The 27,357-nt window shown below is 40.3% G+C and overlaps 1 protein-coding gene across 1 annotated transcript in view; it reads right to left on the bottom strand.

The window, feature by feature from the left end:
- The window catches only part of LOC120721224 (CUB and sushi domain-containing protein 1-like), a 412,254-nt gene extending 387,401 nt beyond the window's left edge, over positions 1–24,853 (bottom strand). Inside the window, 1 exon segment of the mRNA XM_040011416.1 lies at positions 24,007–24,853. Within this exon segment, the coding sequence (XP_039867350.1) occupies positions 24,007–24,142 (136 nt within the window). The 5' untranslated portion in view covers positions 24,143–24,853.
- Positions 24,854–27,357: the final 2,504 nt, after the last annotated feature.

Here is a 27,357-nt window from a genome sequence, read left to right as displayed (position 1 = left end):
TGACTCAGCGTAACTGCCTTCAATTTGAAGACGGATCAGGTTGTGTATGCCTTTGTGATCAAGTTTCTCAGCTGAATAGTAAAATAAACAGTAAAAATAATGCTGGAATTATTTCATTGTGTTAGTCATCGCATGCAAACTAGTCCATCAAATTCAAAATCTGGCAAGTCTGGAGGAGTAAGTCGTGAGTGTTAGTATTGTACAAATATATTTGTAGAGCTTGATTGCAATAATTTGCAAAGACGGGAAAAACAAAACCTTCTCAGTGAAATTACGGGAGAGAATGGAGATGTGTGGCAATTCAGGAAGGGGAAGACAACAAAGTACAGAGGGGGAGAGAGTGCAGAGGATGGTGGGTATACTTCTTCCTCTGTTAAACTGCCAGCAAGCATCATGGGTAATGAAAAACAAAACAAAATGGACAAAGGTGACAGGATGTCCAGGATGTTTTGTAATTCCCACCATTTTAGTGTTTAATGTACTATCACACATCGCAGTCCTGTGTTTTTTTTTCATTGTTGGTTTTTTTATCAGTGACATTCTAAATGTCTTAATTATGTTCAGTGTTTTTTTACTGTAATTTACTGTGTTGTGTGACCCCCCTTCCAACACACACACACACACACACACACACACACACACACACACACACACACACACACACACACACACTACATGCAATTATAGAAGCTCTTTTGCTGCACAGAATAAAAGGGAAAACCTTCTGCTCTCCTCTGCTCCATCCATCCCTCCCCATGAAAAATTACAGTCTGCTACAGCGAGCTTTTAGTGTTAGAGAAACCATAGAGGAAAAGATTTTAAGAAGAAAACAAATCAAACTTTTACAGCCCACAGTCATTCTGAAAAAAAGCATATGAATACTTTAACCACTGTGGTTTACAGAGTGCCAAATAACTTTTCATATGAGATGATTATTCGGTGATACCAAAGCTTCATTCTGACATGCGTATGAAAGGTTTTAGGAGAGTTACAGCCTCTTCGTTTTTTGGGGGAGAAATGCATCTGCTTCAAAAATGCTGCACAAAATCTGACAAAACATTTAACCCCCTCAGGCTCAAATTAAACTTTTTGTTGCTAATGCACAACCAAGTCCTGCAGTGGTACTTCTGAGTAAAAAAAACTCGTAAAATATGTATGTGGGGTAATCAGGTTGTGTTTTTAACTGTTGCAAATCTGCAACGCCTGCCTTGAGAGGGTTAACAGAACAAAAAGTTTAACTCCACTGTGACTACTCCTTCAGTTTCAGTTCAGTTTAGAGTTGCAGAAAATTGTTAAAGCATTTTAAAACAATGCTTTCCTTTCTGACAGCAATATCCAATTTATGACTAAAAAAGTGGAGGCCTGAATTCAACAATCCTCCCACTCTTGAAATCCCATTCAGCCCTGTAAAACAGCATTTGGTAAGGGTCCAGAGGTGTGAAAGTCTCTTTTTTTTTCATATCTTCACACAAGTAGTTCTGTCAATTTTGCACAACACCATAAATTCCTTAGAGGAGAGCCTGTTAAGAAGGATCCTGATATGATTCATCGTGTTGATAATACAACGATGTGCACAGGAGACAGGAATGGAAAGGCACCGATCATACATGCAGTGTGATTCAGCCAGGGGGAAACTATAACTCCATGCTTTCTGCCCTGCCTGTAAGGTGTGGCCACTTGGAACGGGTTGGACAGCACCTCATACGACACAGTAAATTACAAGCGATTCAAAAACGGTTCCAGTTGAAGACCAGTTTTAAATTGGCCAATCCTTCTGAATCTTATGCCTCCACGCTTTTCAGTTCCTTTTTTTTTTTATCTACACCCTCATCTTTTTATGGCAGGTGTGTATTCCAAAACAACTCGGTGGAAACTCATGGTGGCAGAGCTCTTGAACACCTGAGTCAAACCTTTTTTCTACATCGTGATCACGTTCAGACATCATTTACTGGTTGAAATTCACTGAAGGCTGACATTCTTCAATGACCAGGAACCAATAAGCATAATCTATAATGAATAAGTATCAATAACATCCTGTCAATATCCATCTCTACAGTCCAATGGGCATATCATTTTTCTATATGCAGTCAACACATTAGTAAGGTCTCTAATTAACAGGTTAGATGGCAGGAATTTTATTGGACAGGTGAATTAAAGGTTTAAGATTTAAGGCTTTAAACTTAGCTGGTCACCTCAGCCACACAGCTCTAGCTGTAAACACGTAAGCCCCTCCCACTTGCTGTTCAAACTTTATGTTTGTAAGCAACAGCCAATCACAAGAAAGTTTGATTAAAGCAGAGGTGCTAAAAAAGCTGGTATCAGACTGAAGGGCCACACTAAGGCCGAGTGTTACGTAGATAATTTGGCCTATTGCCATTCAAATGGGGCAATGAGTATAATGGGTCCCTGTCACATATCTCATAGTCATCAATGAGAAAATGTTGATTACATATTACAAAGGAGCTGTGATGTGTTGAAAGACAAACTAGCAAAAAATGTTTATTAGATAAAATCAGTGGTGGTTTAAGTGCCAAAAAAAGCAGTGGGTGCACAGTTGTTTTGACTCATGCATCAGTGGTTATTTTGTGATTATGTCATTGCTGTTTTGTATGCAGTGACTTTACAGTTCACATCTATGCTCTGAGAAGCATCATATCTCGGGCTGAGTGTGGCTCTAGTGATATACAAAACATCCAGAGTATTTTGAAAGTAAGGGAGTTTATCCTCGGCAATATCGCGACACCAATGAAATTAAAAAGAAAGGAATGATGGGAATCGAAAATACTGCATATGGCCACTGACAGTTTTATTTGGAGTAGCTGTGCAGCTGGCCAGAGGTCTTTGACTATTTCATTATGTAATAACCTCTAAAGTGGAAGAAAGAGCAGGCAACGAGGGTTAGATGACAAGAACAAAGTAAACTGTCATGGTCTGCTACTCTTGCAATGGACAGACTCGCAGACTTACTTTGCATGCATTATGAGGTATGCACAGGTACGGTATGTTTGCAGTGCTAGTTTTTTATCTTGACCGATATGTGACAATTTTCAAATCGTGTGGCCTTAAAAATTATGTACGCTTGAACTAAAGACACACACACACACACACAAAGACGGGCAAAAGATCAGACTCTTGAAATGCAAGTATGAATTAAATATATACCATTTCAACTTGGATGCCTGACATCCCTTTCACTGACAGCAGTGATGATCACACTGTAGCTGACCTTGCCAACTTTGCCAGTTTGTCACTATATTTAGTAGCGCTTTATAACCTTTATGTGGCTTTATTCTTTTTTTAAATAAATGTATTTCTGCTGTAAATACACCTCCTTCTAGGTCTAATCATTGAGAAGCAGCAGCACCTGGGAATAAGCTTACATGCCCCGTGTTATTCTTGTGATTTGTTGCCCAATGGGAACAGCATACTGAGAGAAAAAGTAAAAAACTTCGTCACCGAGTTACCATGATTTAAGCCATATCTTTAGCTTGTGTTTTTAGCGATGCTGTCACATGTGCGCTTCCTGTGTCATGTTCAACCATGACTACTGAAGATGTGGAACCTGGAAAAAAAAGTGGGGTGTATTTGTGAAACCTCTATAGTGTAGTGTATGACAATATAAGTACATTAGCATGCAAATATGAAGTGGAAGTGCAGCTATGGTCTCCTCAGATGTGACATTTAAGAATAAGAGCTGTGTTAATGACTGTATTCATCTTCTGTTTTATGGTAAAATTTATCACCCAATCTATAAAATGCCAAATTCAGTGTAATAATCATGCTGGGAAAAGGCCACATAGTCTCGAGTAATACTTTTATGTTTAGTGACAGCCAGCAACCAATATGTTTGATATCCATTCATATTCTAAGGAGGAGACGGCGACACGGTGCATGAGTATATAAGGTGGAGGCTAGTTAAAAGATGTTTTGAGCAAACATTATGAGCTGGCGCCTTCATGATATATTTTGTGATGTTTCTTTCTGTTTTCCTGATACATGTGACATGATGACTTCAAAGGCTAAACGTCCTCAGCTTTGTTAATGAGTGTTACACGGCTTTACACGACAGTGTAGCGTACGGCCAGTTAAAAAATATAGAATATTCAAATGGCTGATCTCAGTTGTCTTAAACGCGGATTACTAATAGGATCCAGTAGGAAGCAATCTAAGTTGTTATGCGGTGTTTTATTAAAACAAGGAAACATGTCACACATTTTAAATGACGTTGTAGATGTGATGTATTGATAAATGATTTCCACGTCCAGCCAGAAATAATACTGTGATTAACATATCAGTCATGTTGACAGAGCAGACTGTGAGAACAGAAAATAGCTTGCTGGGCCGGGGTGCGCAGATTGATTCCCTTGTGAAGCATTGTGGCTTACTGTATGTAACAGATGCACGAATCAACCTGTAAGATATATGGGAGCTTCACAATTTCCATTTATTTCACAGAATTATTACTTCTGTGCCTCCTTTTTTTCAGATATACGAAAGCAGAGCAGAGCTGGCAGTGAAATCTGTAAACTTTCAACATCAGAACCGGAGATACTTTTTCACAAGCACAGTAAATGCACCTGGATTTTCCAGGGTGTCTGTTGAGTGGAGGTGATTCAATATAATTAAAGTGCTTTCTGGATTGGTAATATATGCTACAATGTAAATGGGTCTGATTAGAATGGATCACCTCTTCACACAAATAATGTGCTATTTCCCATTGGCAACACACTGTTTTATATTATATTATATTATATTATATTATATTATATTATATTATATTATATTGTAATTTATTATATTATATTATGAAAGAAGAGTATCATTATATTATCTTGGGCCATTATAATATATGAAACTATCAAAAACTAAATCCAAAAACTTTAAATATGGTAATTGGTTTACATTACATCAGAAAATATGATTTAGTGCCTCAACATAACATTATATTACTTTATATTATGACAAAATTATATGGTTATGTAATATACTTGGTAATCTAATGATTAATATCCCTTATACAAATAAATTAGGTAATTAGGGGATATTGCAGTGAGGTTAGTGGATGAATAGAGTACCACAAAAAGGCTCTTTGGTTGGCTGTCTGAGTCACAATTGACTGCTGATCTACAAGCAATTATCCCTTTCCAATTTACTGACCATAATTCACAGGTAAAGGATCTATCATCTAATTAGTCTGCTTCCAGTCAAAGGCACATTATTGCAGAAATGGGGACAAAGTGGATCGATCAGACAGATAGACATGCAGACTGACAACTGGCAGCCGTCTTACCTGAAATAATAAAAGAAAATTCAACCAGAGCCCCCTTATTAAGACTTCAAACAGAGAGCAATATAACCCTTTTAAGCTAGGAGAACGTGGAAGAAACAAAACGATTAGTGGAACGGAAGTGAAGGCAGAAAGGAGTGATGGGATCAGGAGAAAGAATGAGATGTAAAAAGGTAAATAGGAGAGGCAGCCGGTAGCTGGGAGGGAAATTGAGAAATAGAATCACACTTTAGGACAGAGAGAGCGAGAGGGAGGAGGAGAAAAGGACAACGGCTAAAAAGGATGAGGCTGTGAGAGAGGAGCAAGGGAGGACATTATATTAGATCTGAGTGGAGGAAGTCATTTAGTTAAATTTAGCCATCATTTAGAAAGCTCTTCATGTCCCCTAAACAACTCCACACCAGCAGGCTACTGGATGCCACAAAGTGCCTGGTGCAATTAGGAAAGGAGGAAGGAGGGAGAGAAGAAAAGAGAGGGAAAGGATGGAAGAAAAGACAGGGAGGGGATAGAGGAGAGGAGAGGAGAGGAGAGGAGAGGAGAGGAGAGGAGCAGGTTGGCTATGTGACACCTCTCTCTGTTCTCTGTCTTAGTCAGTGCAGTGACGTCAGCTTTTTAACAGCACTGGTGTCAAATCTGGCCTTCCTCCTGTTTCTAGAGCCAGGAAGACAGCCTGAAAGAGATTATAAGACAGTAAATGTGGATTTTTCATGTATATTTATGAGACATTTATCCTTTTTGATCACCGCGAAATGCATGCATTCTTAAAGAGGATGGACACAATATCAAAGAACACCTGTGCAATTTAATGTCACCTTTGTGAAGCTTTAAATGTTTCATTTTGTACTGTAGCCTCACCTCTCTCTGCACTCCCACTTACTGAGGAAAATGGCAGAGCAACAAACTGGAAGGATGGCTTTGCTTTTTAAAGAGCAGCTTACAGTAATTTTGGCAATTGCATTTGTACAACACACCATTTCGTCAGTGTTTCTCACTCATCTGCACGACGACCAGTATGGATACAAAGGTAAGTTATCTTATTCAATATTCAGTGTTACACAGCCCATATCATCAGGACTAAATGTTGCAACGACTTTAACTAATGTCCCCCAAAACCTCCGGGGATACCACAAATAAAATATCTAAAACGCCACTGCAGATATCAAATGTCTCCACACAGCACCAAACACAAACATTATAACCGTAGGAAGTACATTAACTTTTTAATCACTCAGGTTTAACTGCATATGGAGGTGCATCAAGTTCACAATTAAATATTAATGGTAATACAGGGGAAACTAAGGTTTATGGCTCTTGATGCACAACATTAAGCACATTAAAGTCTGATGTGCAACACTGGAAAACAAAAACCAAATGGAGGGTACTTCAAGCCCATCACTTCTGTCTGTTCATCTGTATGCCGGGTCTCATAAAGAAACAGTCTGTTTGTGTTGTTTCCAGTTCATTAAAATGATATGTCCAGCTGATTGGAATGCCGGGATATAAATATTAAATAATAAATTATGTATGATTATTTTTTTTTGCAAGTAGTTGCTAGAGGTTGCTGGCTGTCACTAAGTGAAAAACATTACAAAAAGGATGCTGCATCTGGTAACTGCTTTGTAGGGACACCAATTTTTCTGCAAACTGTCCCCAAGTACTCTCGAAACAGTAGTGAAACTGCAAAAACTGACGCAAACTAGAAGTGAAAGTTGTACCTTTTGAAATATGTCATTTGCAGTAGTAATGACAAATATTTAATTTGAAAGTGTACTGTCTTCGTCTATGTTACCCAACATTTTCTATGCAAACTACAGGTGACATCAGCACACTGCTAGCAACTAAAGCACTGAGATTTTTGGTGAAGTGCCATATACCCCTAACAGCCAATTTCAAATTGGGACTGCCAGCAACCGCTTGCCAAACGGTCAGGGAATACACATTTTCCCTAGCAACCAGATGTTGCCAGGGGACCAATCTCTTTATAGCAACAGTTTAATTGGAGTTAATCTGTCTACATGTTTAGATGTGGTAGTTGTCAACAATGTGTAGCTTTAATTTGATCATTCTTCTTGACTTGTTCAGTGAATCTAATGCTGACATTAATTATTCGTTTTCCTTTACCATACGCACATTTATCATCATGGGACATACGCTTCTTTCCTCATTAGACTCTTGAGCGTTAGCTCACTCTCTTACCTGTTGGATTTACTCTATCATTATCATTGTTGAGCTGTGGGTATTGATATATTATCATGTTCCTTATTTATACGATGTCTTGATATGCTATCCTGTTACTTTATGTGGGAAAGTAACTGTGCCGTAAGCTGCTTTGGCGCTGGCGGTATGCAGTGCCATACGGCTGTAGCTAAGTCTTGGAGAGATAATGGCTTATTGTCTGCTTCTCCTCAACCATCAACAGATTAGAGGCATGTAGACACGCAGGCTCTCCCTCTCGTTTTCTCTTTTGCTCGTTCTCCTCCTGCTTTTTTCTTCTCGCCTCTCCCCAGTCCTCTCCTTTCACTCCTCTTATCTAATTTTTCTTCTCTATAAGCTCTCACTCTGCCTCCTCTTACGCCCACCTGGCACCCCACCTAATTTTTAAACCTGTTCACTCTATTTTCAAATATCTTTTTCTTTTTCTTTACGGCCAGAAACATAAGAAAACTGCAGCGTCAGCGTAATCCCACCACCAGCGCCGCACACTCACCTCACCCTTTTGCTCCCCGTGTCTCTGTTTCTGTGTTACTGACCAGAAAGCTGTTTATAATACCAACAGTGGGTGATGTGGCCTTCTGACATTTAGACAAATGATCTACGGAAGCGGCAGAGGAAATTGAGAGGGGGAAATGAGAGCAAATATAAGAAAGAGGTACTGAGGCAAAGAGAGAGAGAGCGAAAGTAGAAACTGGGAGAGGCAGAAAGTAGCACAGGAAGAGGTTAAAAAGAGAAAACAAAAATCAGTGACGAGAGAGGGAGGAAATGAGCAGATGTTAAAGAAAATGAAGAGACAGCAGGTGGAGAAATAGATAGAGAGCAGATGAGACTGTGAGTTATTTCAGTGGTCATATAGACATCTCAATGAAAATGCCAACAACCTAATCAAAGAACTCAAAAGGGCAGAGAGAGAGCAGGGGTAAGAGACATCACAAGGAAATGGAAAGCAGAGTGAGAAGGAACGAGGTAGAGGAAGTTGGTGAGAAAGTGAGGGCCGAGAGGGACAGAGAGAGGAGGAGAGAGAGAGATGGAAGAAGAAAGGGAGGACAGACATTGAGGGAATAGCTGGAGAAGGAGGAGGGGGAGAGCAATGCAAGTGAGGAGAGAGTGGAGACAAAGGGAAGAAGAAAATTCAGAAGACTGAGTGACAGGGAGAAGAAAAAGCAGACAAACGATACACAAAGCAAAGGATGAAATGTAGAGATAAGAATCAGAGTCATGGATGAAAGAAGGGGGAAAGACATGAGGAGGGAGAAAAGGGCAGAGGGATGAAACAAGAGATGAGATAAGGGATGAGTGGAAAGCAAAGGGAAGAAAATGGGGTGAGAGAAAGAGAGTCGAGAGAATTGCTTGCTTCTTGACATTCAGGAAGCAGTACTTGAAACTCGTTATAGAGGCAGCTTATTGTCTAACATGCTAAAGGGGCTTGATAATGTCTTTGCTGGTAAGTTTTGGCAGAATTAGAACAAATTTGACTTCAAAAACACCAAAAAAAAAGTTCAACTTATACATCAATAAAAACAAGGCAACTAGGATTTGCTTATTATCCATCACCCTGCATTATTTTTCATCCTCTTTCTCCTCGGCTTTGCTTTCTCTATGGATTCCAACATTGGGAAAAGATTTCTGGCTCTGGACTCCTTAAATGTAGGATGGTTTGTTTGCTTGATTTAAAGGCAAACAAACAGGCAGGATGACAGGCAAAAAAGCCCGGTAATTCAGCTGTGGTTTGTCAGACATGAAGTAAGCAAATGCCATTGTTCAGATTTAATGGCCTGTAAAGGACACTGCAACATCAATTTTCATACAGATTTCTGTGTGTGTACTATACACGCAATGTTTGACAACTTTTAGAGCAACCAAAATACAGAACTTCACCTTAAAGGAGTGTTTAACTCTTTCTTCTATAAAGACAGCATTTGATGACCTCCCCTGTACTCTTAATGACATGTTTTGACACCACAGTATATATCAATAAAGATGTGGTTTGACTACCATTAGAACAGGATTTTCCAAGACCTGGAGACCACCCTCACTAACTTCTTTATTTTGTTTGATAAGCAGGCCAGAAATATAACAGAAAATAGCTTCAAAGGTTACTCCTAGTAGCCTTTGAAGAGGTAAAGAGTTAAGTAGAGACTGTTATAATCAGCAAATTAATTTTAAGGAGTCAAGAGCAGGAGACAGAAAATATAAGCCAAACTGAAAGTGAGTATTTAATGCTGATACCGTAAGTCTGAAGGATTACAAAGTCCAAGTCCAAGAAAGAAAAGCCAGGAAATCCAGAAATCACTTGAAACACAAGCTCGGGAACCACGGGGGGATTCACAGTTAAGTGGACAATACAACAAAGCACAAAGGAAGGCTGAGCCAATATATACACAAAACAAGGGAAGTTAAACAGGAGGGGAACTAAATACATATAAACCTAAATGCAGAGAAACTAGGCATCAAAATATTATGGGAAACTAAACAAGACGCAGACTCAAAAACTAAAAGCACTAAAAGCTTCAAGGCTACAACTATAAAAGTGAACAACTGAGCACATAAAGAACCCAAGGAGCAAAAAATTAAATGCAAAACTCAAAGAACAGACTAAACACATGCAGAGGATACAGGGCAGGGATAATAAACAAAACAGCAGAAAGAGTGTAAACAACCCTACATTTCAAAGAGAGCGAAACTCAAACATGAATCATACTCAAAAGAAAGAGGAACCATGAACTCGCTAAACCCTAAGCCCAGGGACCGTGATAGAAGTGCCCGTAATATTTCTCTGGTGTGTTACAACACATTAATAGTAGCTACATCACATAAACCATGCATTCTCATCCCAGTGCAGTTTCTCAGACGCCACATCTGTCCTTTGGTGCTGCAGCTATATCAGCAACTGAAAGATAATGGCTCCTTTTCAGAGACCTACAACAGGAGGCTGGAGAGGTGGTGGAAGCACAGTTTGCAGGGTTATCAGTCAGGACTGTGGTTCATGTCCCACTGGGACCTTGTGGGTGTTTTTTTCCCTACATACTTTGAATTTCGTTTTAGGCATGTTTAGGATGTAAAAGCTACTTTGTTGGTTATGTTTAGGAAAAAAAACATGATTTGGGTTAAAACAAGCCCCTTCACAGGAGTAACACTCCATGTTGACAAGTGAAGAAAGTTGGAGCCAAGAACTCTTATGCCATAGCCCAGTTGTGTGTAAATGAGCACCAGCAGTTTTGACGAAACGGCCCTAATTGACACCCCGGGGATGAAGACGGTCTGGCATGAAACTGTTCTACAGTAATTACTCTAAAACTATTACAATACTGGGCTGTATAGAAGTTGAGCCTTACAATTTAATATCATAACGAGCCACTGTACTTTATTTTAGTCTCCTCACTGTAATCATTACCAAGGATTTGACGATATCTTAAAGAACTTGCATCTAATAACACATCATTAGATATATATCATGACACAAACATTCAGAGTCAGCTCATCATAGCTGGCTGTAATTGTAAAGTGCTTAGTATTCTGCAGTGTGGCCACAGCTAACCCTGGTCCGAATCCGGGTCACGGCATTGTGAAACAGTGTTACGGCAGATGAGCTTCATTTAACCCAGCCACTGGGCCACAAGCCAGTACACTCCTAGTGCTGGTCCCAAGCCCAGATACATGGAGAGTGTTACACCAGGAAGGGCATCTGGTAAAAGCTTTTCACCAAGTCAAACTTCCAGATCATCAAGAATGGGGTTTCCGTACTGAGTTAGATGGAGGCATATTATCTGTTATTGTGAGCCCTAAAGGAAGCAGCCAGAAGATGACAAGAATTAATTTTCGCATTAATTTTAAAATACTCCTCTATACATTTAAGGCTATTCATTCTCTCTCCACATCATACATCTCTGATTTGGTACAGATCTCCATCCCATCCCGGTGCCTCAGATCCTCCTCTTCTCTCCTTCTTTCTGTTCCTTCCTTTCATCTTATTACCATGGGGGGCAGGGCTGTTAGTCACTCTGCCCTTCGACTTTGGAATTCCCTTCCCCCTGACCTCAGAAACACCACTTCACTCCCCCTTTTTAAGTCCACCCTCAAAACCCACCTCTTCAAGATAGCCTACTCTAGATAACTTCTCTGTGCTCTTAAACTTTCTTTTATTATTGTGTTTATTTCCTGCTTTTATGCTTGTCTTATTTGCTCTGTACGGTGTTCTTGGGTGTTTTGAAAGGCGCTTTTAAATAAAATGTATTATTAGTAGTAGTAGTAGTTAAGTAGTATTTGCAGTCCACAGTACAGTAGCTCCTGTGTCATTACTGAACTCATGTTGCTTAATGTTATTAATGGCTGGTTAAAGCAAGCTGGAACTGTGGAGCTTAAAAACCATTCATGTAAAAAGTAAACTTGAAATGTCTACGACTGAATTTATTTTAATTTCATGAACCAATTTAAAAAATAAGTTCAGTTATGACCCAAACACTTTCCAAATAATGTTCTTAATGTGAGATGTAACAAAGCACTAAAATTCCACGATCCACTAACTATCTAGCTCCTCTTTTCCTTGTAGAGCTGCAGCACCCTCTTCCAGTGATAACAAGTCCTTATGGCAATTATCCATCTGAATCAGTGTGTTCACTTCATTAAAATATTCCTTTTGTCTGATAGAAAACCCTCAATTAATCTTACTTAATAAACATTTGAACAACCACGCTTAAGCATAACACTGGTTACTTAGCTCGGGTGTTCCATTGCTAACTTAAACTAAATACTCTTCCTCAGCTGTGTAAAGACAGGAAACCACGTCACACATCCAAAACGATCAGATCTAATCACAACACCATCCATCCACCCATCTTTATGTATAAAGCACCTTAAAAGCTGACACAACGTTTATGCATTGGAACTATATGATAAAAATACAAAAGATGTAAATAAAAAAACACAATTTAAGAAAGTCAAATAATTAAAAGAACAAGTAAAAGAAAAAGTAACACACAAATGAAACAGGCATCACAGCACTTTATTACAAAACTAAATTTAGGATATGAACTCACACATTATTGGTCAAGTGAGTCTTGAAACTGTTCATACCATCAGCAAGTGTCTCCTGCTACAATACTTTCACCTGCTTGATGACTCAACATTCAAGTGTGACGCAGCTCAAAGAAAGTATGGTATTACATCCTTATATGCAGTAGCCTACTTTTCCCTTAAAGGCATCAACATTTACAGTATTCGTCTATATTTATCATGAACTGTACATTCAGGGATTCAGTTGTAATGGTTAAGGATAAGCTAATGGTTAAGTTGAGGGCCCGGGGTCCCCACAAATACAGGAGTACACGGTGTGTGTGTGCATGTGTCTGTATGTGTGTAGCTGATATTGCTACAGTTGGAGTCTTGGAGCATTTTACAACCTTCCCTTTATTATTTCCTTATCACACTGCTTAAGGCCTTCCCTCCTCCTCCTATTTCCCCTCTCCTCATTCAACCATTTTCTCCTTAACCCCCTCCCTGCTTTCCTCACTCACTCACAATTTCCCACTCTTTTCCATTTTTCTGCACTTCCCCACTCCTCTCTTTGCCTTTCCTCTCCAGCTGACAGGGCAATAATACTCAGTTTACACTTTCGGATGTCAGCATAGCATGAAAACCTCAGAACATCAGTCGTAAGCCTTTTTAATCTTTTTCTTAACCTGAACTGAGAAATTGTTTCCAATGTTTCCACAGTGCTACCAGTTTAATTTGATTCAATTTTGTTTTATTTGATTCAACGACATTTTTGGTGGCTGCAATCCTGCTATTTCCTTCAAGGATGGCGCAAGGAAGCATTGGTAATAAAGCACTTTGTGGTGGTTAATTGAAACAAATAAAATCTAAATTTAACAAGCAACAATTAAACAGCCATTATGTGCTAAGAACTTGGTTTGGCCTTTGGACTCTGGAAACTTATTTCAACCCTTGTTTTCTGGTATTTAAGCACAGTTAAGAGGTCTTGCCTTTGTTCTCTCTCTCCACCGGCTTTCTCTTCTCTCCTGCTCTGCTGTTACAAAGATACCTTGTAAAAAGTCTTCAACAAATCAGCAATTGCGCCAGTCAGTCACATAGCCTGCCTGTAACACAACCAATCAACCAGCAAGTCAGTCAGTCAGTTTACAAGCAGTTCATCATTTAGTCAGTAAATCAAACAGTCAGTCAGTAAGCCTTCTGGCCTGTTTCTCACCTCCTCCCTCACTCTTCCTCACCCACCGTCCCTCCTGCAGGGCCGTACTGCGGCATCCCACTGTATCGTGGGACCTTTTCAACAGTACCCCCTGTGATGTTCGTTTCCAGAAGCTAACATCTATTAACACCCCCTCCAAGCTTCTCTCCTCTCCTTTCAGAACTAGTTTCCAACCTCCCTTCTTCTACCTCCTCCGTCCTGTTCTCTTCGTGTACCACGGGACCATTTTTTGCTGCGTCCTCATGATGTAGGTTCAACACTGCTAGCGACCATTACCAATCATTAAAAATGGATAGAATAAGAACGATGCTACTGGAGCAACGATAGCCTGTGGCTAGTGCATTTATTCTCAAATGCACGCACACACACACACGCTGAGTGGAAAATGTCTAAACACAAGTTCACACACAAAGACGCAGGTTATCGATGCAAGCACACACAGAATTATTCAAAACACCTTCTTATCTACAGCTCCATAGTTTACATTTGCACGCTGTACTATTCCTGCGCTCATCTGCGCACGCGAACTTCCAGACGTAAGTGCATAAACACAAATTCCTTCACATGGGCGCACTCATAGAAGCAAATATAAACACTCGTGCAAGCTAACGTACATGCATAAACAAATTCAAAACTAACACGTTCACTTCAACTCACAATACTAAACTAATATGACACACAGCTTGTACTGCTCTCGCATGGTTGCACTCAGAAAAGCTGTATACACCAAATGATGTCTAAACACGGTGGCACATGCATTCTTTTAGCTTACACACGGACATTTACACACAAAAGGGCACTCAAGCAGAAAGTAATCCCCTCACTGATCCCCCTAACACACGCGGCTCTAACCCTAACTAAGCATTTTTCTCTTCAAGGCAAAGACAAACACTTTCGCACACGGACGCTTTATTCTTCAAAACATTTCATCCTCTGCAGACTTTTTAAATTTTCACAGAGAATGATACTGCAACACTCAGCGACCCTGTTAATGTGACTGACAGCGGCATTAAAACACTGGACTGTTCAGTAGATGAGTGGGGTACAGATAATTTGAGGAAAAAACAAGGGACGACAGGGAGATGGGAGGTGGTTGTCAGGAAGAGAGGAACACAGAGACAGAGACACTAATAAACAATCTGAACCCTTTGCCAACCTGGAGAGTAATTATCACTGTGGCTCTATGTCGTTCCCCGTGTGGGTCGTGTGTGTGTGTGTGTGTGTACGTGTGCGTCTCACTGTCTCGCTCTCTCCCTAAAATCACATTAATGGATGAAAGTGGCTTCTGCTGCTGCTGACTCGTCGCTTTGAAATGGAAATGTAACTCATTGGCTCCATATGTAGAATGCACATCCACACACACTCATAAATACCCGACACACGCGCAACCACCCCACACACACGCACACACACACACACACACACGGAGTGTAGGTACGCTCTCCCAGTGTCAAACAAACACACATATACACACACTTTGCCCTTAAACCATGGAACTAAGTGAGAGAAAAAACTGAAATAACACTAATGTAACATTAACAGACACATTAGCCTGTTTAATGTTAGCCTGCTAGCCAGCTATTAGCCTACAGCTTATAGAAAATGTCATGCTAACAGAGAGGCAAAGCGGAAATAATAAAACAGCAAACGTGCCGCACTGACAGACCCATTAGCCTTTAAATTCATCGTGTGGCTTCACCAGACCAGCAGATTCGAAGCTGCAGGGTATACACGATTGACACTCATTCGATATGAGATAGTTATTCAAACTCGTGCCTTTGAGTAAATCACTGAATTCAGACCAGTTCTTACCAGCTCACCCTGCACTGTCATCAAAAAGTGATTCTCCCTACCTGGTTTAGTAATTACCATATTACTTTTATCTGGGTTATTTAAGTTTCATAGCTATGGGGAATCGTGCAGTGAGGAATAGTTTACACAGACCAGCTAAGGAACTAGATGAAAAAACCCTCAGCATCCCAGTTCAAGGAGTGCTGATGCTGTGCCGGAGGATCAGGGCTGCAGAAGGCACAAAAAAAAGAACTTCTCAACCTCATTTGGTAACACGCACTTTAACACTTAGAGCACGTCTTTTGTGGGAATGCGTCACTCAACTAAAAACATTTCCTAAATTGCCCTTGCATTTGTGAAAAGAAGTTTGTTCATTTCTAGAAGAAGCGTGAAGCATGAAACAGCCAATGTGGCGGACTGCTATTTGAGCCGCCGCTACCAGCATGCATTGCACGGCCACTAATGGGACAAATGAACGGGAAGCAGTGGAAATTATGAACTTTACTGGAATTGGTTAAAAAATGTACCATAGCTGTTGATGTACTGAATAATCTGTCAAATTAAATTTGGATATTAGTTTTCATGGGTGTCTTGTAGTCACGCCGACAGATCTTTCATTATGAACTCCATTTGAGAGGTTCATTTCATGCTTATTTTTAGAGCTGGCTGGCTGAGTAATCCTGTGTTATGAAATAACCCTCAGCTCCCACCACAGCGAGGCGTCTGCACCACAAGGTGCAGGAAAACAGCAACAAACTGCTGTGCCAAACGTGGCTGCGTTAAAAACTCCGCAGCAGCCGAATGCAAAGTTTAAGACATGATGCAAATTGAGGGTGTCATAGTTTGTTGCAGCTGATAGCTATATGATGTATCTGGGGTTTTAATGGCATGCAGCAGAACTTTATTTAGATTTATTTCATTTATTCAGGCAAAACACTATTAAAAAGATGAATTGAGTGGTGTCTGTTACTCAGCATTACCATTAACATGGTGGTTCTGAAGAAGAGCTTAAAAACTACACTAGACATGACATTTATCCTTGCATACAAATGGGTGGTAAAAGACAACTGGGCGAGCAATGCAACACCACTTTTATAGTACTCATAATTTTGAGGTCTGTCAAGCCATTCCATATGATATACACATGGGCTTTTATTTCCCTTTTTTCATGCTGTCCTCTCAGATTTTAAATGACAGATAGATGTGAGATTCTGCTGTGTGTGATGCAGTATTTACTGCTAGCATGAAATATTTGAGTCCAGTCATTAATATCAACAGATTTCAGAGCCCTGTGTGACCGTGCCTTTAGGTCAGTTTGGCGGATTTCCCTTCGCATCCAAGTTATAAATTCACGGCAGACATGGTTATGATGTCATTACTTAATGCTAGACATTACTAGCCGAGCAGCACAAGATGGAAAAGTCATTCCTGATTAATTGCGTCTGCTGGGGAATACATTTTCATTTTCTCTTTCACTTTGTCTCCCCCTGCATAGCATAGCAGCGCCTCCTGTTCCTCTCTGTTCCAATCTCTCACACACTTGTTCTGCTCTCTGCTTTTTCCTTAACTTATCTCTCTCTCTCTCTCTCTGTGTGTCTTCATATGCATTCTCATTTCCACTCTTAGTCTTTCTCTCACTGCCCTCTCCCCCCTGTATTAGTGTACTGTATGTAGGCCATGGCTCTGTTAAAAGTTCTGTCATTTGAACACTATAAAGACAGATTACTTGCTCGTTTTGCTCAAACCAGGATGGATGGCTAAAAAGGAAAGACTTTTTCTTTCCAACATAACAAGCATAATGGCCCATATATATTTAACATCTATTGTGTATGTTAGCTAATAATTAACTGCTGTGACCCAGTAGCGCCTTCTATTGTTTTTCCCTTTATATGTTCTACACGCACATAAATATGCATATTTAAATTTCAGATTTCAGTATTTGTTACATCTCTCTGTATGCCTCACTCTCTCTCACACACACGCCACCTCGTTCCTCTCCACTGAAGTGTGTACTCAGTAGTTAACTGTATTGAAGCGTGTGTGTGTGTGTGTGTGTGTGTGTGTGTGTGTGTGTGTGTGTGTGTGTGTGTGTGTGTGTGTGTGCATTCTCTGGTCTCTCCGGACATCTAGAAGGACTCTTAAGTACCTGAAAATCATCAGCACTCAATGAGTTGTCTCACTCTGTCTGTTGCAGGTGCACTGACACGTAAAGGGTCTCTTCTGCAGTGTCTCAAGCTCAGATTATTTGAAATGTGCGTTAGTGTAACTGAGGGGAATCAATTACAAAACAAACACCAGAGAACACCTGAACACGTGTGTGTTCAGGTGTGTGCGTGTGTGTGTGCGTGTGTGTGTGTAGCTTTTTATTATTTATTACGCAAGCATAGTGGGATGTAATAATTGTTCCAGTACTCCTCTTGCAAATGAAGCAGTAAATTATAAAGATATGCATGCAAATGTACAATACAAACTCCAATGTCACGAGCGAAAACAGTGCATCTCATGGAAATTGTTACATTTTTACATAAACAAACCTCTGATCATTTTTGGATAGTGTCTATGAATAAATTCAGTATATGCAAAGCAGCAGCACGTAAAACTGCCATTTTATTTTTATGTTATTACAAATTTCATTTATTTTCATAATTCAGTGACTGGAATCTTCAGCAGGACCAACTGCAACTACAAAGCAATGAGCAACAAACAAATTGCTTCACATGTGGGTGGAGCTTTAAAAATGTCTTAGGTGGTCGCAGGTGGAAGCTGACCTATTCAAACCTCTGACATCCAGGGTCTGGTGTTCTCTTGATGTGCTACTTTAAGGCCTTCAAAAAAGATGGTTCAACATCCAAGGGAAGAAATAAAATAATAAATCCTTTCATTGTGCAAGAAATCACAGGAAACCCCAGTGAGTGGAAAATAAAATTTTAAGTCTCTCGGAAGGGGATGCACAAATTTACCTGAAAGGTGGGTGTGTCAGGAAAAAGCACATGCTGCCCAAACGCATCATTAAAGCAAAGCTATAGATTCCTGGCACAGGCAAAGACTAGTGCCCCCACTTATAATAAAGTTTCACGTGCACAGAATGGGGCCTGATAGAGATATATGCACCATCCCATCCATAAAGATAAACTTAAAAGAACAATGTGCTCACTTGTGTGACTCATTATCACAAACATTTAGGAGAAAGGGAAATTTGATAATGCATATAGTGAGGTCATAAATTCAAGAGTGACTGTAAAAAATATTGAATCACTTTACCTATAATGATCTGTCAACTCATACATTTAATTTTACTGCAGATCACTTAATCCAAGTGATAAAGTGAATCCAAGCATATCTCTCTTGGATTCACTTTATCACTAGCATTAAAACCAGCAGAGTTATTATTTGTGGGCAGCACAGTGGTGTGGTGGTTAGTCCTTCAAAAAACCAACAGTGCGTAACCTGGTGGGGATGACAGTTTGTACAGTTTGAATGCTGATCAGTTGGAAAGTGGACCAGAACAGGAAAGGGAGTAGGAAGGAGTTCACCAAGTACTGAGAGAAGTAAGGGGGAAAATTTTTTTTTTAAAAAAATAGTATGAAAGGCACAGATTTTATATAGTATACTATACATGTTCAATTCAATCTTATTCATAGAGCACCAAACCACAGCAGACCTCAAACTGCTTTATATTGAAAATAAAGCCCATACAAGAATACAGGAAAAACAAAAAAACAATCAAATTAACCCCTCTCAGCAAGCACTTGGTGATAGTGGGAAGGAAAAACTCCCTTTTGACAGGAAGAGACCTCAGGGAGGGGCAGCTCTCTGCCACAAACGGTTGGAATTTATGACCAATTATTCTCACAAAATCATTACGTTCTATATGCTCATTATCACTCGTGGCAATAATATGAGCCACTGTCACTGTAACAGTTTAATTTTCAATAAATATCTCAGAGTGGGGAAACTATACGGTTGTTTTGGCAAGTTGTTAAGTGACCAGTTTGATAGATGCAAATATATAAGTACAGCAACAAGTCATCCATATTAACGGATAATGGATGCAGTAAATAAATGGAAGAATAGCATCCATCGACATTACTGAAATGTGCTGAACATTTATGGTTGTGAACTGTGATTAAAAAAGCCTACAGGTGTATGTACACATGGTTTTATAAATCTGATTAATGTATGACACAGACCATTTTCAGTTTTTGTGTGCTGGTATACATCTGATATGGCTTCCACACAGGATTTTATAAATTAAGTCACTGGACCTTGAAATAATGTGTTCTGAACAGATGAATCAAAGGTGTTTGTTTAGCCACAGTAACAGAGCAAAGCTTTTCAGGAGAAGAAGTGATGGAAAACTGTAATGGAAATATTTGTCAGATTACAGTACATACAAGAAAACCCTCAAATATCTTTCAGCTTAAGAGTGGACACAAATCCAGAGAGCCAATGTCAGGAACTGGTGGACAAAGCAGCCAAAAAAGAAGTTATTTCGATTACAGAGGACAATAGCTTCTGAAGCCATGAGTGTACCTACTTTTCCACACAGACTAAATTACATCGATTCATATTTTTGCTAAATAAATAATTGAAAAAGCAATGTTTTTCTTGATGGGTTGTTTTATTACTTTTATTCAGACTGTTTCAAATCATTTCTTATCCAAGTATATCAAAAAGCCAAAATTTGGTAGGGTGGTGCTTAGTTTTTTTCACAATGAACAGCACAAGCACAGAGACACAAACTTGCACATGCACATGCTTTTGCATATGCACAGTCACTGAGATGTAGCTACGACAGTCTGGACAAATGCAGAGTATCTGGTGAGTGACAGTGTCAGTACTAATCAGAGCATTTCAACTCTACTGGTTTTCAATATATAACCTTTGATTTTGCATTCGTCCTAGAAGGGAAACCTACTTTCCAGGCAAAATAAGTAACAATTTATTTTAACTCACTGTATTTATCAATCATAGGCAGAAGACAAATGCTTATATTTAAACACTTTAAGATAGCTTTATATAAACAATTGAAAAATGTAACTTCTCAATTTCTCCTACACAGTCGTATTCCATTATGCCAACATTTCATATATTAACACGCTCCTTCCATTTACATGCATCATAAATGCATGTGATAAACATTACAAACATTAGTTTCACTTATTTAACTATTCCGCACATCTTTATGTCACACCCTTATGCCTCAGTAATGAGATAACAGGTGGTTGCATATGGAGAGAAATCATTAGCCAGGGCTGACACCTGAGCAAAATTTATTCACTGAAGATGATGTAGGCCATGAATGAAAGATTTAGGAACAGCTAAGTAAGTGGACTTTGCTTTAGAAACATTTACCACAAGCACGTCCGTGTCCCCAAGGTTAAAAAAATAAAGAACTCCATGCTCAAGTCTTCTAAAATACTGTTAACATAATATTAAATGGCGTCTGACATATACACCCACTTCTTCTTTCACATTTTCTCATGCTTTCTGGATTTTCACTGCAAGAGGTTTCACACTTTTTCTATACATCTAATTCCCTCGGTTTGCTGTTTCTAAAGTGAATGTGGATTGTGCAGATAGCTCTATTTTAATTAGCTACCTTCTCACAGTATATGTGTGTCTGTGTGTGTGTGTCTCCATTTGTGCATTTCCCGTGTGGGATATTAGTATGCCAAGCAGGGGGACAGACAGCTAGTTCCAATATCTTGTTGTTTGGCATTGATTCAATGTCAGCTAATTGTCACCGTGCGCATATACTTTCATTTGTGTGTCTGAGTGTGGATGTGTCAGTACGTGCATTTGGGGCTAAATGTCCTGATAAACATTAAAAAGCTTCAAAAAACACAGACATTTAATCAGTTCTCACTTTGAAAGGGGAGCAGAAATAAGTCACTGGAATGTCCTATGTGTCGGAGTCTGCGTGTGTGTGTCGGCGTGTGTGTCGGCGTGTGTGTGCGCTCCTTTAAGAGTATAAGTGTGTGCGCGAGTGATTAAACAAGTGCTTCATAGTCCCAGTGGGAGTCTAAAATGAAGTTCTCAGACATGTTATTCTCAGTAGTGTGTGTGTGTGTGTGTGTGTGTGTGTGCGCGTGTTCGTGTGTGTTTGTGAGAGTGTGCCAAAAACGTCTTTTGTACAGTCCCCTGTAGAGTGTCGTTAACAATATATCAATTATATAAGCAGTAGCTGGGTTTTATGGGAATTATCATCACAGTTGGACATTTGGACGTTTCTTGGCTATAACAACCTGTTGATGAAAAGGCTGAGTTTATTTTTTATTTATCTTTATTCCTGCTTGAGCTTCTGATGAAGGAAACGTAACTTGGCGAGTGAATGTAATGTAATGACAGTGAATAATTGAACTGGACATTTTGCAAAAAAAGATGTGGCTTCCAATAAACACAATGTTGATACACAGTTAGAATAATATTTATTTTATTTAATCATTAACTGATGTTCTTCAAATGCAGATTTCGATGTTCAAATTTAATCTTACCGACAGACTAAACCTAATAATGATAATGTATTTATAGAATATTTCGGCCAGTTAAAAGTTGCTTTGATCTCGACTATATTTGTTAAAAAAATTGAGCCTGCTAGCAAAAACAACTACAACAATAATAATTGTGATAATAATCATAATAAATAGGAGTCGTGAATACAAGAATAAATTATGGGGCAATTATGAGTAGAACACCAAATATCACTGAATGACAGGGACTGAGATTCTAGGTAACATTTTCCTAAATTACTTTGAAAATATAATAATGAAACAAATCACAAGCATCATAAAAAGCTTGAGGACTATTTAAAGAAACATGTTCTTCACCTGGACATTTTTTTTTTTCTTCCAGCTGCAGTCATATCTGACTTTTTATGATATTTTTACGTGACATTTCCAGACAATCAATTATTAGTTGTGTTGGAATTTAAAGTGCGACATCACATTTAAAAGGGTGGCAACCATCTGGGGTTTGAGGTTTGACGAAATAAATTATTGCCACCCCTCCGTCTGTCTTTCCAGATGTCTGTATGCCCTTTAATTTTCTCATTGTATTTCTGTGTGATTAACTCTTCAGTAACCAAAAGGCTTCATTGAGTCTATCATGTAACGCTTTGTTTAAATTGAGTAGCATAATCAAAGAGAGATGCAGAGATGTAGAGACTTCAAGGATGATAAACACGGCATCAAACGCACAGACACGCACAGATCGGGACGAAAGATAAATCACAGGTGATAATCATAAACAGCTTAAAAACACATCTATCATATTTATCAACATACACAAATCGCACGCTGTCTTACATTTACTCAAATCCCTTTTTTTTTCTGGGTTGATGGCCTGTGTTTATGGCAGAATACAGATGGATAAACATACACCCACCAAAACACACACACACACACACCCTCAATATAATGCACAGTATTAAACATCCAGAGCAGATCAGAGTTAAGGGAAAACACAGCTTACACAAGAACAAAACAAGCTTACTTGCACACATATACATTTATCAAGAATTCTAGCACAGCTGGAGATCTACATCAGAGGGGGGAAGATCTGATGGGTCCATGCCTGAGAAGGGGAGTTTGGGAACAAAATACAGAGAGGACCAGCACTGAGGAAGAGAGGGAGGAGAAGCATACACAGAGAAGCTATTGATGACCTTAGTAACAGAGAAACGAATGTTAACACTTTTTTCTGTCTTCATCTATCTGTGGCACCAGGAAACTCTTGGCCACAGCCCCCCTCCCCCCAAATAAAAAGAGACCTGCTGGGCTGCTGACATGAAGCATCAATCCCTTGTTATACCATCAGACTCCACAGCCTTTGAGAAAACTGCTCCTCTGTGTGAGTTCGACTCCACAAAATCACGTTCAACTATGAGCATGGGATTTCCCCTCTTCATGCCCTCCACATGAAAATCTCTCTCTGGTTATTCGTAGACTGTAAACTGAGTTCGTTGCTGAGCTGTGTCTCACACCAAACAGGACTTTTAACTGCTTCAAATGCAAAATTTTAGTCACTTCATTTACTTAGAGGAGGTTATCTGGACAGCACAGAGGCCTGAAAACGAGCATGCCTACACTCCCCAGATGAAATATTGTGTCCAACTTGGCCGCTGCACGCTCTCTTCTCTCACGCGCACACGCACTCTCTTAACTCCCTGTGCTTGCATATAGGATATAGCTCTCACTCCCTCTTTTACACTCTCTCTGTCCATCTTAGTATCTCAAACACGCACGCACAAAAAGGACGCATGCACGCAATGCCCGGAGCTGAGAGCGTGCGCGCACGCACGCACACGCGAAACTCTCCTGCACACACTCACACCAACGCTGTCTGCAGCAGCGAAACTGCATGCATTACCTTTCTGTCCCTCACTCTCGCCTGCGCGCGCACACGCAAAGTCCAACCTGCGAACACTGTGATCCTCCGGCACACGCGCGCGCATATGCATGCCTGCGCACGCAAACACGCAGGCGATTTGAAAACCTCCAAAACTCACCCTTGGATGAGGAGAAATCCCCCAAGAGAAGCCCCAGCAGGAGGAGAAGCGGGAGGTCGCGTCTCAGCCTTCCCGTTTTCTTCACGTTCAGCCTCCTCCACATCAGCAGCATCTCTGGCGTTCCTAAATCCGTCATTTTGCTATTAAATAAATCCAAGCTGGCTTAATTTTAAAGCCCTCTCCCCACCTTGCCGCTCTGCTTGACTGAAGGAAGCGGAGGGGGGTAAAAGAGGACGGCCGCCCCCCTCCTCCTTATTCTTTCGTTTTTATATATTAAAAAAAAATACCCGAAGATCAATCACGAATATCCCCCACACACATGTCCATGTTAACGTTTGGACAGGACAACCGGTGACGGGTTGATGGTCTGAGATCGGGCAACACGCCGCTGGTGTGAGCTGTCATAGCAGAGACCGGAGGACCGGAGGAGAGAGACAGAGAGATGAAGAGATTTAGGGAAAGAGAGGAGAGAGATGGTCGGTAGGTCCGCACAGCACAGCGAGCGAGCGACGACTGAGAAAGGGGGGAGAGAGAGGGGGAGAGCGAGAGAGAGCATGGGAGAGAGAGGCAGAGTAAGAGTACGACAGACGGTTAGTTGGGGAAGTAAAAGAGAGACGGTAAAAGTGGGTGATTGTGGAGGAGGAGGGGAGGAAGGAAAGATGAAGAAAGAACGAGCCACTGGAAACGGAAGAAAGGAGGTAAGCAGGTGAAGAGAGGGATGAGGGGATGAGAGGAAAGGGGGAAGCAAGTAAAGAAAGAGGGAAAGTAATGGAAAAAGAAGGGGAAAGGTTTGAAGGAGAGAGGATAGAATGGCAGGAAAGAGGTGGCAGACAGAAATTTCAGGAAAATTGAAGTGTGGAAGAAAGCGTGAAAAGGGAAAAACGGAGGATAAAAGCACAATGACAGAACAGAGCTGGAGCAAGAAATAAAAGAAGTCATAAGAGAAGGTGAGAAGGAAAAGGAATTAAAGGAAGGACAGAAAGAGGAGTGTGAATAAAATGATTGGAGAACTGTAGAGGTCTGGCAAGCAGAAGTCAGGAGAGAGGGGAAAACAGAGAAGAATTGGAGGATAAGAGTGACAGGGGGTGAAAGAGAAGAAGGAGGCCAAAGAAAAGATGGTGTTGGGGGGTGGCTGGGTAGAGGAATTTAGAGAGGATGGAGGCATAATAGATGCAGGAAGTGAGAAAGAGTGGGAGGAAAAAAAGACAAGACAAGTAAAGATGGATTTTAGCAAATGGAGGGAGAAGAAAGATCAGACAGAAAGACAGAGAAACGAAAAGACAAGTGAAGAGGAAAGGGAAAGGAAGGTGACACAGATTTTAAAAAAAGGACAGGTTGGGGAAGAGGAAACAAAGCAGGAAAGGTAAGTTAAAGAGCCAAGTGGGGTTAAATAGCCTATAAGACTTAAGTGAAGGAAGTGGATTGGAAATGTGGGCAGGCTGAGGAAAGACACAAGCAATATAAAGACAGAGTTAAAGTGACGGTTGCTGAAGGAAAGCTGACAGGAATGGGGGGAAAAAGACATTTTAAAAATGAGACGCTGATGTAGAGCTGTTAAAGAAAACTGAAAAACTAAAAACGACTGTTAGGGAGGAACAAAGGGGAACAAAGAGAGGTAATGCTCTTGGCCGGCCTACCAAAGTCACACACACATACACACACACATGAAAATACCTGCTGCATATTTTCAATCACATTTCCAGACTATGTGCTTCCAGACTATGAGAAGGTCACCCGATGTTAAACTCACAAAAAATAATTTCACTCTACTTCTTGTTAATCAGTCTCAGTGTCGCATTAAACGCCACTCTGATCCTCTCATCTTTAAGAGTGAATGTGTGTATGGTGTGTGTACCCCAAATGGAGCCACGAGCCAGTTATTGATCCCCGGTCCCCGGTGGCATGTACAGAGGATCAGACTAACAAGATTACAACACTCCAAACACGACGTGGAGACTTAGCCCGCTGAGCCACAGACACGACCAACACACGGGAACATTTGAAGGCAAATGCACGTCACTCCAAATTTGTCCCATTACAGTATTTCACAGCAGGTGTCACCCAATACTTTCACACTATGAAAAGAGAAGCTTGTGAGTGGGTTCCCCAAAGTAAATGCACTGAAAACTAACATAGCTTTAGTGACATCACTCAGTTTTCTTAGAGATTTTCTGGGATTCAGATGAATTGTGGCAGCTATGAAGCCAATCACCCACTAAGGCCTTAAGATGTTCTTAATGGCATCCTCTATAAGAAGGGTTCTTTTTTTTTTTGTAAATATATTACATTATGTTTGTTTTTGTAGATTATTTCATGTGATTATTGCTGTTGTTCACATTTGCTGGGGAAAAAAAGTTGTGCCAAATAAAATATGTGGATCCACCCACTGTGGTGAACCCTTGCAAATAAGGGAGCAGCCAAATAAGCTTTGATTTTATGCTGTCGGCTATCTTGAAACAGTCAGTAAGGGATAATTCACCCAAGTCAGGAACAGAGATCCATAAACAAATCTAGTAAGGAACATTTTATTGCTAATAAATGTGTATTAGCGATTAATCAGTAAGCAACTTGTGCATCTAGCTGCTAAATAAGTTAAAAAAACGACTGAATTCAAACTAATCCTCATTTTGCTGTAGGCCCCCAGAGCAACTCCCGTGGGTCCTTTGACCACATGCTACAGGGATTTGTCGGCTACGGCAGCTTGTTGTCTGCTTCTTCAGATATTTTTCATAATGCATTTTGTCCTGTCTGACACAAACGCTGCATTCCTTCCTGTACAGACAGTGAACCACCTAAACACTGACATCACATCCTGTGTGTGCATATCTGCATGCCAGAATCATGTGCTTTCACACGGGTTTATACAGTACGTGCATGCTCGGCTGTTGTGCTACATGCTTTAGTGAGTGTGTTTCAGTGAGTGGATGTGTGTGTGTGGGTTGAGCTATTTCACAGCATTACTGTGAGTCATCCATCAAGCTGGTAGCTCTCTGTGCATTGGGCTAGTTTAGTCATTTTATATATATTTATAAAAACATTTTTTACATCCACTAGTGGGAGGCTTCATAACAGCATACGCTCCTAAAAAGACTGTCATTTTCAACCCTGACAAGAGGGTCGTTTGACACAAGCACACATCTTCTGCTGCACTTCAACCAACAGGCAGACACAGGGAGGCAAAAAGGCAGATCTGAAATACAGACAGACAGACAGAAAGACAGAGAGATACATAGAAAGACAAACACACAGATGAATAGATGGGCACTAAGGATACCATCAGCACCATGCACCATTCAGCACTATGGAGAGCTCCTGTTTATAGCTCAGTGTAGTCAGGCTGCCATCTGCTGC

The sequence above is a fragment of the Simochromis diagramma genome, unplaced genomic scaffold (assembly GCF_900408965.1).
Source record: "Simochromis diagramma unplaced genomic scaffold, fSimDia1.1 OVJJ01000603.1, whole genome shotgun sequence".
Taxonomy (NCBI): domain Eukaryota; kingdom Metazoa; phylum Chordata; class Actinopteri; order Cichliformes; family Cichlidae; genus Simochromis; species Simochromis diagramma.
This window is presented reverse-complemented; position numbering and strand designations above follow the sequence as displayed.